General features: G+C 30.5%; 1 protein-coding gene across 1 annotated transcript in view; it reads right to left on the bottom strand.

Moving 5' to 3' along the window:
- Window positions 1-1,706: 1,706 nt before the first annotated feature.
- The window catches only part of MED4 (mediator complex subunit 4), a 34,518-nt gene continuing 23,433 nt past the window's right edge, over window positions 1,707-12,791 (bottom strand). The window contains exons 5-6 of the mRNA XM_035350077.2: window positions 8,692-8,835; window positions 1,707-1,992 (exon numbers count right to left, since the gene is read on the bottom strand). Coding sequence (XP_035205968.1) covers window positions 1,808-1,992; window positions 8,692-8,835 — 329 coding nt within the window. The 3' untranslated portion in view covers window positions 1,707-1,807. The remainder of the gene's footprint in view (window positions 1,993-8,691; window positions 8,836-12,791) is intronic.

Here is a 12,791-nt window from a genome sequence, read left to right as displayed (position 1 = left end):
TTTTATAAAACTGCTCTAACAGTCTGCAAAAATTAATAAGCCGGATCCAATTCGAAGATTAAGGAACAACACAATCTGCAACATTAACTGAAATAGATAATTAGATAATTTTAACTTAGCCTATACCGTCCGTTATACATTAAACGCGCACTCATAAACTTATTTTGTGCACACGCACAAGCATATTCGCAGACGTAAAGGTCTTACGCGACGCATGCGCAGAAAGTTTGTAGCTTTGAGGTCTGGATTATAGATCATTCTGGATTATGGGTGTCCAAATTAACGACTTTTGACTGTATTAAGGTAATAATTCAATTTTTCTACGAAAAATAGAAATGTCTGTGTATGCGCATGCTCAGTGTATAATCGTAAATCCGGTTAATTTTTATAAGTTAGCGTAAAATTAACTAATTTTGAGTTCATTTAACTAATTTTCAAATTTTTAGTTCATTTAACTAGACCCTTGTACTTATTCTGTAGATCTCCATATTAAGAATGTCTTTAACTGTTTCAGGAAAAATATAAAATATAATATAATTATTTATTTTTTTTTCCTCATATAAAAATTATTAAAATCACTATATCATTTTTCCCATACATTAAACAAAATTAAAAAAAAAATGTTAGCCTCATGTGATTTTTATAACAAAGATTAAAGGAACTGAAATATATGCAAAATATCAGGATTTAGCTTGCAATTTCATAGAGTTATTATTATTATTATTAAATAAAAATATTAGTATATCTTTGATTATAATTAATGATCCTTTGGTCTTCATTAAACTATTGTTCAAGAAGTTAAACATTTTCAAGCATCTTCTGCTTTATTTATTATTCTATTCCTCGACATGAAAGATTTGCTAGTCTTATTCCAATTTAATTGCCCACATTAGCTAAATAAAATAAGGCGAGTATTGTACCAAACTCAGTAAGTACACAAATTTAATATACAGCTTATTCCATTTAAATGGGTAATAGGATTTTCATAAAAGAAATTAAATTGTGTAAATTAATGTAAGTGTTGATAGGAATAAAAATAACAAATTTGATATAAGAAAATAAATAAGTTATTTTAAAGATCTTTAAATTAAGAAAATATAATTTTTTGCAAAAATGCATGTAAAGATTTAGCTCACATGTTAAAATTCATAGAAAAATTTCAGCCTCATATATGAATGCCCCTTTTTTCATGTTCGTGGAAAAGGAAAACAAAGTGAAATGCCAAAAATGCACTAAATATTTTGAATTAATAAACTTCATTTTCAATCTTTTTAGACTTCGTATAATATCCGTAAAAGTGACGAATAAAATATACCATTATGGCGGTAGTTTTTTTCAGTACATTCGGATTCGTATAATTTTCGTAAAAATAACGTGTGGAAAATAACGATAAAGAGTCAACAGTAACTTCAGCCTTTTTCATTCATATAAATTTCGTAAAAGTAACGTGCAAAAAATACCATGCCCTTATTTCACCAAAATTATACGTATATTTTTGGAGACGTGCTACCTGGGTAAAACATACAAATTTACAACAAAGTATTCTGGTGACCTTTGTTTTGGTGAGAATGCAATTTTTACAGCAGATTTATTTAATTCTTGAGTTACGTTAATTTGTGCTAAAATGTTATTAGAAATATTTTGTTTCCCCACATATATGTTATACAATAGCCACAACACTGCTTAATGAATATAAATGGAAAATATACTATTATAAAATCATTTAATTGGATGAATCAAATGATTACAAATGTAAATGACATGAGAGATATTACAAATGAAATATTTACAAAATAAATTATACTGATTATTGACTGTCACTAGATGAGCTACTGGACGAATCAGTAGACATAACTTCCACATCTTCATTTTCTTTATTATGAGATTTAGTATCCATGCCAACCCCATGGTTACTGGAAGCACTCATACTGCTTTTCAAATCACTTGATGCTGGCCAGGTAAATGTTCCAGCTTGTGAGGATGGATTTTGTTCTAAAAAAGGCAAATTATTTGTTTTAAAATTTTATCAGCAAATATGAATAAATTCTGAGATGATTTAAGCATTTCAGGTAATAATTTCTGATAAACTTCATAGTACTAAAAATTATTTTGTTTTAATCTTTTGATAGGGGTATTATCCTAAAATCATGAATTATTTGAATAAAATTTAGAATTCAAAAATAAAATTATTTTGACTGGGAACAGAGCTGAAAAAAAATTGGTACATATACATTATTGCAACTACTTCTGTGGAAGTTGCCAAATTCTGACATCTGCCAACCATGCACAAAGCAGTCTTTCGGTTAAAGCAATATCACCATTTTCACATGCATTCTTTTTGTTGTATTCCAAGTTCCAATGGTTTTTAGATACAAATATTTTTTTTTGCCTTCTACTCAATTCTAAAATATTGCTTGTGGAGTTTGCCTGCGATGGAGGAAACTGTGTTAAAGTATCTGTAGGACCACAATATTTTGTCAAAAAAGTGACTAAAGGAAACAATAATGGGGTTCATTTGACAGCCGTTGTGTAATGCCAAGTTGATTCAATTTTCTAATTTTTTTAAGCAAAAACAGATTGCTGTATCTATGGGGAAAGGAGTGCTAAAATTACAGGACATTGCTAAAAATTTAAGCATTTAATTTTTTAAAGTGTGTTTTCATTTTTAGGTTGATAATGTTTTTTTGAATTCCAGTAAATAACAAGAGTTTCAAAAGTTAAAAAAAGGGGGTGGGGTTGCAAAATTGCACTTGATAAGAAATTTTTAGCTTTTTATGTGTAAAAAGTCACCAGATTGCACCAAGCTGCTTGTGTTAATATGCAAATACCAAAATTGTATTTGTTAAAATTCTACTGGCCAGTTTCCTTTCATTTTGCTTAGATTTGAATCAATATAATAGAAAATATTAATGACTCAAAAATACTTTGGATTTAATCAACAGTCCATTATGTTAATCAAAGTCTTTTTTTGAACTTGATATCTGGAACTAAGTTGCCTCATTTGGCACAAAATTATTCCCTTTTGATGCAAGTCAACATTGAATAATTACAAATGAATTTACTCATTGCTATAGAAACCACTAACTAATAAAAAATATTAAACAGAAATAAGAAACACTGGACACAACCCAATAAACCTTAAAATGCCTTCAATAAGAAGCTTATTATCATGCAACCCATCAAAATTTTATTATTCTTACAACAACAATGTGGAATTCATGGGATTCAAAATTCCAAAAATTCCTGGGAAGCCATTTCGACTATTCTCATTTCTGTACCACTTTAATCACCCGAGATATTAATGAAAAACTCTGAAAATTCTAATTTTTGCACTCATTTTTTCCAAATGGCAACAGGAGCATACACTGGAGATAAAAATCTGCTTTATTTCGAAAAGTGTTGCCACTGCTCACTTTCGAATCATAGGGTTTGTTAATGAAAAATTTCTAAGTTTTACAAAATATGAAATAAAAATATAGCATTGCCAAAGATCAAATATATTATTTTTGATTTCAAAAATTTGTGGGAAGCCATATGAACTGTTCACATCTTTGTGCATCTGAAATCAGCTGAGATATAAATTAAAAACTCTGAAAATACTCATTTTCCTGAGTGGCAACAGTTGTGCACGATGGCGATAAAAATCTTTTATTTCGAAAAGTGTTGCCACTGCTAGCTTTCAAATCGTAGTCTGTTAATAAAAAATCTGATGTGCACACCACGACTTCCTAGTATGGAATATTAAATTATATGCAATTTTCTTGCATTTCATTTAAAATCACTGAATTAACAGTTAACGAATTTTGAATTAAATCTACTTTGTCGATAGCACAAAAATCACAATAGAATAAATGCACTGTTTAAAGTTTACTATGTTAATTTACCATAGCGCCACTTCAGCACTAGATTAAGTGAATGCTTTTAACCCTTAACTTCCCAATTTTTTAAATTTCTATGAAAAAATTATATCAGCTACTTCTTAAGTAATAATAAAAGGGACAAATATTTAAAAAAAAATTAAGCAGTTTTAAATTGAATTTCAGTCATTTTTTTGTTTGTTGCAGAAGTGCAACATTGTGCAGTAGTGCTGTAAAATTACAAAACTTTTTTTTATATGAGGATTTTATTATTCATTGTTATAAATTGCTTTAGCCTTAGATACAATGAAAATTTTTAAAGCAGTTATTGACTTTGTTGTAAAAAGTCCCCTACTTTACACTTTTCGCACTCAGTTTGAGTGTAGCTCTTGCAGTTTGAAAATTTGCACCATATTCTTTTCTGATCATATTGGACAATGATTTATACCATCTCTACGAATGTCCTTACATGGAACGGATTGGGCAGTCCCTTTGCATCTTTTTGTCTGAGACATTTGTTCTATTGAAGTATTACTAGGTAAATCTAGTTATCTCTTTTAGCATTTCGATTGTACCCCATTTTGCATAAGCATGACGCAACTTCAGATTTGAATTTTTGTAAATTCATTAGATTTTTTTAATTTTCAGATTTCTTCATTGTTTCTTTAATTAGATCAAATCCAAGCTCTTCTGACCAGTATGCTCTATAGTTTGGCAAGTGAACTAGAGATGCATAAATACAAATACCCAAATATTGATTTATTTCATTCTCTGATATAGTCAAAGGCTTACTTGGATTCTTTTGAATAGCATATCATTTGTGGTCTTCATAAATGTTACTTATGATCTCTTCCGTTCATAAATATTTAAAAAATTGGTACGTAGTGTCCAAATCCGTAATTTCTCTTGGGAGCGTGTCATCTCTATGGAATTTTATTACTTCTTCAATCAATGAAATGTTTTGATTTTTCCATAAAATATTCTTTGACAATGTTTTATTATTCTTAACAGTTAAATTTTAAAAAAAGTTCTCTGACTGAAATATACCAGCGACCGAGCGGTAAAGTCGCTGAACACTGGTAGTTCGGTCCTATGTTTGAATCCCGCGAACGGGGCTGGCTGCATGGTCGTTTTCCCCATGTGTAACTTGTATACAAGCCAGTTTCCTTAGAAAATCCTCCACGAAGTCATCCCTCCCCGTAGGCAGATAGCTCTCGAGGCCTTGCCATAATCACACACACACACTGACTGAAATATTTCTATCAAATTTATTATCATCATCATTGGATTTTTTTATATTCTGAATTGTATTTTGTGAAACAACACTATTTGCACAGTCGCTATCCGAATCATCATTAGATGACACACAATCAGGTAAAAAATGAATATCATCAGCAGAATATTCAATACCATCCTCACTTAAATCACTTAATTTGTCCAAATTATTCATATATCTAGCAATTTCATCTTAGGTTAGTATACGCGTTTTGGCCATGTCAAAACGGTAACCAAAGACCAATGTTGCAGACCTGCAACATATAATTAAAATCAAATTTCTTTCAAACTTTTTCCATTAAAAAATCAAAATTACTTTTAAATGAACATAAAATGTTTAAATTTTTTACCTGGTAATTGTTTTCGTCCATAAACAAGAGGAAGCATAAAATATAATGGATTTTTTTATAGCAAAAACACAGTTCTTGAGGCAACAGAGATTTTTATAATTGTTGTGATTTCTGGAAAAAATGTGTTGCTATCTAGTGACAAAATTAGCATGTATTTCGTTGCAGTAATCTTTTTTTCTTAGATAAGTGATTTGTAGGTAATTAAAAAAAATATTGAGTCTGTTAAATTAAAATAAATCATATGTTGCAGAAATGCAACAGTGGGAAGTTAAGGGTTAAGCATTACAGCGGTGAATTTGAATGATGGGAAAAGATATGGAAAGGCTTGTTTGTGTGCTGGATTTTGGATAAGAAGTACATTATTTGTGGTTTACACTGTGAAATGGCAAGATTAATTGAAGTTTCTGTAGAATTTGGACTGAAAAGGAAAAAAGCATTAATTGACTGGTGTGTCAACGAAGGTTTACTTAGTAGCCATTATAAGTGTCCTATCTGCAGGAAGGAAATGCGTATGGCCGAGCAATCAGAGGATATTATTGACTCTTATTTTTGCAAATTTATGTGCCGATGCCAGTATCAGGGTTGCCACTCAAACAGGAGAATGAAATTCCCCGACTTTTCCAGGTGTGTTTCAAGTCCAGTCTATCCGCGTAATGTACGTTGGCTGTGTTAAGAGGTAAATTAACTATGGTATTACTTGTATTGTGTAGCAAATTCACTTAATTATTCAATAAATCCCAAAGGACATTTATTCTTAATTATTCTTGGTATACTTTGTTTGGAATTTTGTTTACTTTTCTACTTAAGAAACTTAATAAAATTTAAGATATATACATTGGATAACAATTGTATGTTTTATTTAATTATTACTCATGATCATCACCAGTTCAAAACGAGGCTAATCCGGTCCTCATAAATCACAACGCAATGCTAAATAGTTAGGTTAGATTTTTGGTAAATTTAATTTGTGTGAGGTGTCTTCTTAAAAGGCACCTTAACACTTGAAAACACAAATATAATTATAATAGGAGTTGTTTTCTCCACTGAAGATTGAGATTAGAATCTCTCCAATCTGGAATAAAATAAGGCTTTTTTTGCAGACATTTTGCAGCCAAACGAAAGAAAGAAATCTAGTATTTAATGACATTTATTTAATAAACTGAGGTATTTTATATATATTTTGCAGCATACATAAGGAAAAATTATGTGCATTAAATTTCGTGATGGTATGTCATCATACTGCTAGAATTAATTTCAGGATTATGCCAGAGAAAATTTCCTGAAATTTGGAAATATTATTTACTAATAATAAATAAATTTAGAGGGAAGAAGCAACATTAAATGATACGAATAACATAAAAATAAAGAAAATTACTTAAAAATTGAATTAGAATAATCAACGATATTTTAGCGAATATAATATTACATCATGATTGATTACTATTTTTTTATTTTACTGCAAAATGACAAGGTATTTATTAAAAAGAAGAAAAAAAGTTTAAAAAGATTTTACGGTAAAATCCTAGAATACGGTAAGGCTAAGAAAAAAAGTTTAAAAAGATTTTACGGTAAAATCCTAGAATACGGTAAGGCTTTGGCACGATTTTGAAAATTGTTGCCAAGACCAAAATGACCCGTTTACTGCTCATCATCATGTCACCAAATCCCGTTGTACCATACATGGAGATTATTCTAACCAAAGAACGTCTATGTAAAGAAGAAAAGGTTCCATACACATAAATGCTATTACGCTGCTAGATTTTGGAGGGAAAATTTGCCAAGGGATTTGGCGACAGAACCTGGCGGCCAGAATTTCCCTCTCCGCGATGTGTACAGGAAATTGAAAAACGTGTTAAGAAGAAGCATTCTTTGACAAAAAAGAAAACTACGAAAATCCGTTTTTAAATTATTGCGAAAAATCCAAGAAGAAACGTTTTATCAAAGAACGTTTCCACTTGGATTTTTCGCAATCATTTTAAAAACAGATTTTCGTATTTCCCCCCCCCCCTCAAAATAACTAATCCATGAATTAATTTACTTGTGCCAAAAAATATTTTCTTTTCCTTCAGAGTTTAAAGAAATTTTAAATGATATTCATTTTATGAACTCTTGATAACGTGACCTTCGAACCTCGATACTGGTTTCGAGCTTTGGCGACAGATATATCGCGCATGCACAGCTGTTTCTTTCTATGATGGAACGGAGCCACGTCTGTTGCAGAGAGGTTTTCCTTCTTTACAATACATATTCTTTGATTCTAACCTCCATGGTACCGTATACTAGGATTAAACCCATTTTGTTTCATACGAGAACAGGTACTTTCTTTAGTTCATGCACTGCACATGCGATTCTCGAGGTTACTGGAAACCAAAAGTTGCGGGAAACTTGCTTTGCCTTTCTAAAAGACAATCAAATTGGAGCTACGAAAATTGGCTCTATGCCAGCTGCCCGAATGACACTCACGTGATACACAATTCGCCAAAAAAGTGATCTCTTCCGATGTCTCAAAACTCGGTTTTTTTGGTGGGAACGTTGTATGAAATTCCCCGACTTTTCCAGATTTTAACTAAAATACTTAAATTCCCTGAATTTTTTCGTCAATTTTCGAATTCTCTGACTTTTTCCGGTTTTCCAGGTAGCGTGGCAACCCTGCAGTATACAAATTCTACTTTTAGATAATTTTAGGAAGTTTTTGGATGCTGTTAAGGAATTTTTTTTTTTACTGAAGACATGGAACTTTGTAAATAAGGTTAAATGGATATTTCCTTTGTGTAGTACTAAGATGAATTTCCTTTTTTATGTGATTTGATTCTTTGATTTAAAATGTACTTTATTGAGATTTATATATATTTTTTTTGTGGCTGCTCCTTTCACTTTTTAAGTGAATATAGATCAATGTGTACATGGACAAAGTCAAGGGAGTGAGTAATGACTAGTTTGTGCATTTCTCTGAAGTAAAAATAGTTCGATGTGTACATGGATTTTGTGTGCAGCGATTTTTTGGGCAAAAAAAGCTGCTACACAAAGCCAAAATAACAAATCAAAGAATTGCACAAACTCAGTATCCATGTACCGCCAAAAATCGCCAATTATTGCCAAGAGGTACCTGTAAATATATTTTTTACCAATTATATATATATAAATAACAAGGCAAGCCTGATAATCAATTTATGAAATATTAAAATAATAATAATTCTCAAGTAGCATACCACCATGAGGTCCTCTAGAAACTGACATATCTAGATTTCCTTGTTGCTGCTGTAACATACTGCCACTCAGAGGTAAATCACTTAGTCGCCCAAGAAAGCCCAGCCTCATTTCTATATCGGTTGGATAAGGACGTCGTGGATCACCTGAAATGTGATTTAGAAGAAATTTTAATTAAAAAGCCAAGCAGAATCTACACAACCCAAACATCTAAATACCAAAATAATTTCAGAATTTTGTACATTTAGAAACTTTTAAAATTAAAATATAGGACACCGCACACACGCTACTTACTAGAGAAAATGCTATCCAACTGAAATTTTGCCACAGTACTTTGCTATGGTACATTTGCTATGGTATTTTGCTATGGTACATTTAAAACCATATTTAGATTAATAAGCCAAATTATTTCAGTTTTCAGTAAACCACATGATTTGGAAGGATGCTAAAAAGGGACAGCTATTTTATTGAGCTTAATTTTTTAAGTATTTTCATCCAGAAACTTTTTTTTTGTGTCAAATTATTTTTTTATTGTGGCCAAATAAGGGTTAAGTACGGCATTTTCATCAAACTTATACATTCACTATGATAAATCTCAGATTGCATATAAATGGGTTGACTTTTGAAGCATAAACTCAGTGAGCAAAAATAAATGTATTAAATATGGATATAATGATTGAAGAATGGTATGCAAGTCATTTCATTGATATTGGATGGTTTCTTGGAAATGGTTATGGATAAGTTAATAAGATAAATGTTATAAAGCCTAGATCGACAGCTACAATATCACACAGTAGTAGCTGCACGTTCAATCTGTGGTACATTAAGAGGTCTAGAGGCTCCATTATTGATAAAGACAATTGCCAAAGTAATTCATTGAGGATATTACAGTTATACAACCTTCTGTGCAGATCTGAATCATTCATTAATGCTTATAAAGACTTTGTACCAGAGCTATCCTTAGAGACAGATTGCACTGTGCATTGAGCATCAATGTGCAATCATTATTCAGAGCAACATCATATCAACAATCAATATCTTCTTGCAAGCATACGGCACACAATGACAGCATACTGATATGCTGATAAGTTGCAGCAGCTAATTGCACTATTATTACTTTCTGGGCATACAAAACAGCATTTTCCATCAGGGTAACAAATACCCACAAGCAGCAAACACCAACAGATATTTTTTGCAAATTATCAATGTGATTTCTTGGTTAACACCTCTGTTCAAGAATCTTGAGATATTATTTGTCAGAGTGCTTGCTCCCCAACACTTTCACTACGAGGATGGAGTGGGACTTTGATTACTAACACAATGCCCACAACAGAGTTACCACATTGAACATCTAAGTTATCCCAGTAATGGCCAGTAACATTTCTATCACTCAAAATTGTGACCATACTACATAACTGATAACACAGAAAATTCAAAAATCAGTTATATGTAATTGTTCAAAATTAAATTTTAGACACTAGTATTTTAGGTCTTATTTAGAACATTCCTTCCAGATGTGACATTTCTTCTACAAGAAAATGTCTATGACAAGTATTTTATCACTGTTGGGTAAAATTTTCAGTATAACTTCATATATTGCCAAGACAATGATACAAGATTCACATACACATCAACTTAAAATAATTATTTAGTGTTAAGTAGTCGCATATACATGACGATGTAATTTTTTGAATAAAAACACATTTGAAAATACTGACTGGACATAAAGACTAATCATCTTCCAAACAATGATCTGCAGAAGATATTTGTTCTTGATGGGAAAGCTCATATTTATGTCACTGTTAATTAAATTAATTAGGAAAAATTGTTTTTACTTAAATATAAAAGTCAATTTTTACACTATTTAAGATTCCTTCAATGCTTATACTATTTAAGATTAGTTTCAACTTGTAATAAACACCATTTTTAAACAGACTAGCAGATGACAATCTTATTTACAAGCACCTTATTTCAGAATAAGTTTCAATAAATCAATTTAATATTCATATTATAACATATAGTCTTTAATTAGTACAGTCAAAAGTCGTTAATCCGGACTCGTCGGGACTTCGATTCCGGATTATAGATCATCAGTTTAAATCTCGTAAGATGGCATGCAGAAATTCTAAAATTAAAAATATGAAATCGTAATTTATGAAATAAAGAACAATTATGATCTAAAGGGTATCAAAATTTACAAAAAAAAAAAAAAAAAAAAAAAAAAAAAAAAAAGAGCTTAATATTTATTTGTTTACTTTATTAAACATTTCTTTCAATGTAAGTTGTTTAAGTTGCTTCATTTTATGTGAATACTTTCTCTTTAATTCTATAAACAGACATAATTTCTTGTTCAGTTACAAAGTCCCGCAGTTCAAGTCCCGTTAATTGCTGTGCCGAGAATACTGACTAACTTGTCAATCGAAATTTTTTTCGTTTTCACTAACCTCTCTGTCACATTCTTCATGTCTTTATCCATTTTTTGCAGCAATTCCACTTTTTGTTTGTTGGACATCGAAACATACTTTCGTTTTGTAGATCCTTTGGAAGTTCCAGCATCGGAAATTCTATTTGACATAATCGAAAGTTCAAGTTTACTTTTATAAAATTGCTCTTACAGTCTGCAAAAAATAATCAGCGGGATCCAATTCGAAGATTAAGGAACAATGCAATCATTAACATTAACTGAAATAGATAATTAGATAATTTTAGCTTACACCGTCTGTTATACATTAAACGTGCAGGCGAAAACGTATTCTGCACTTGCGCACATGCATATGCGCAGTAGTCAAGGTCTTACGCGCACGCGTAAAATGCCTGTGCGCATGTGCCAACGCGGCGCATGCGCAGAAAGTTTTTAACTTTGAGATCCGGATTATGGATGTCCGAATTAACGACTTTTGACTGTAACATATTTTTAGAATAAATTTAAACAAATTTAAATTTAATTTTTAACAAATACGTATAAAAGTAAAAAAGCAAATTTAAATTCTAAAAAAAGGAAAAAAGCCAAAATAATATTAAAAAAAAATGTGCAAATGTAAAAGATTTAATTCTCGAACTAATCTACAATATCATTTAAATTCAGAAGCATAAGCAAATCAAGTGCAAAATCAATCCATGAAAATAAATTTACTAATTTAATAAATTAAAATTAAATTAAACAATATTTTTTTAAAAAATGCATATGTGAATGACCCTTGAGTAGGCACTAGACAGACTTATCAAGGGAAGTTGCCTCCATACCTAACCCTCCAATCATTCAATTCGTGTTTCGTCATTCATGCAGGCAAGGGTAAAAGTCAAAACCAAAAGTAATTCCAATAAAGTGGTACTTTTAGAAATTAACATTTAAGAATTAAAGTTCAAAAAGGAAAACACTAATGAAGTCCCTTGAGAAACAAGCAAGTAAAGTCAAGAATTAAACTTTTTCCTAAAAAATTAAATTAAAAAAAAAAAAAAAAAATCCTTATAAAAAATAATAAAAAAATCTAGAAACCAAATAACAAAGATAGCAGCTTGACACTCAACTTTACCTACATAAGCACCATCTATATAATTTGAAGAACACACTTACTTCTCTTTCACAACACTTTTGCAGACCCCAACACTCATTAGTAGGTAAGTTAGAATTAAAACTTGCTATTTACTTGCTTTAAGTATTTTTTAAAATTTTTTATGTAGTATCTGGGTATTTTCTAAATATGAAATTATATTTTTAAATATATATTTGTTTTTTAAAAAAAATTGTGAATTAGTTCTTTTTGTTTCTTATTGGATTATATGGTTTATGTCTAGTTCCTTTTTATTGATATGCATATTCGTGTAGGGGAAGTTTCTGTAGACAAGGGTTTCTAAAATACATTGGTTTCTAAAATTTTTTACAAGGAACTAATTTTTTTAAAAAATTTAATTTTTTAGGGAAAAGTTTAATTCTTGACTTTACTTGCTTATTTCTCAAGGGACTTCATTAGTGTTTTCCTTTTTGAACTTTAATTCTTAAATGTTAATTTCTAGGGGTACCACTTTATTGGAATTACTTTTGGTTTTGACTTTTACCCTTGCCTGCATGAATGACGAAACACGAATTGAATGATTGGAGAGT

Source organism: Stegodyphus dumicola, chromosome 6 (assembly GCF_044657685.1).
Source record: "Stegodyphus dumicola isolate Sdum_Otavi_A_Nest chromosome 6, ASM4465768v1".
NCBI classification, from domain to species: Eukaryota; Metazoa; Arthropoda; class Arachnida; order Araneae; family Eresidae; genus Stegodyphus; species Stegodyphus dumicola.
This window is presented reverse-complemented; position numbering and strand designations above follow the sequence as displayed.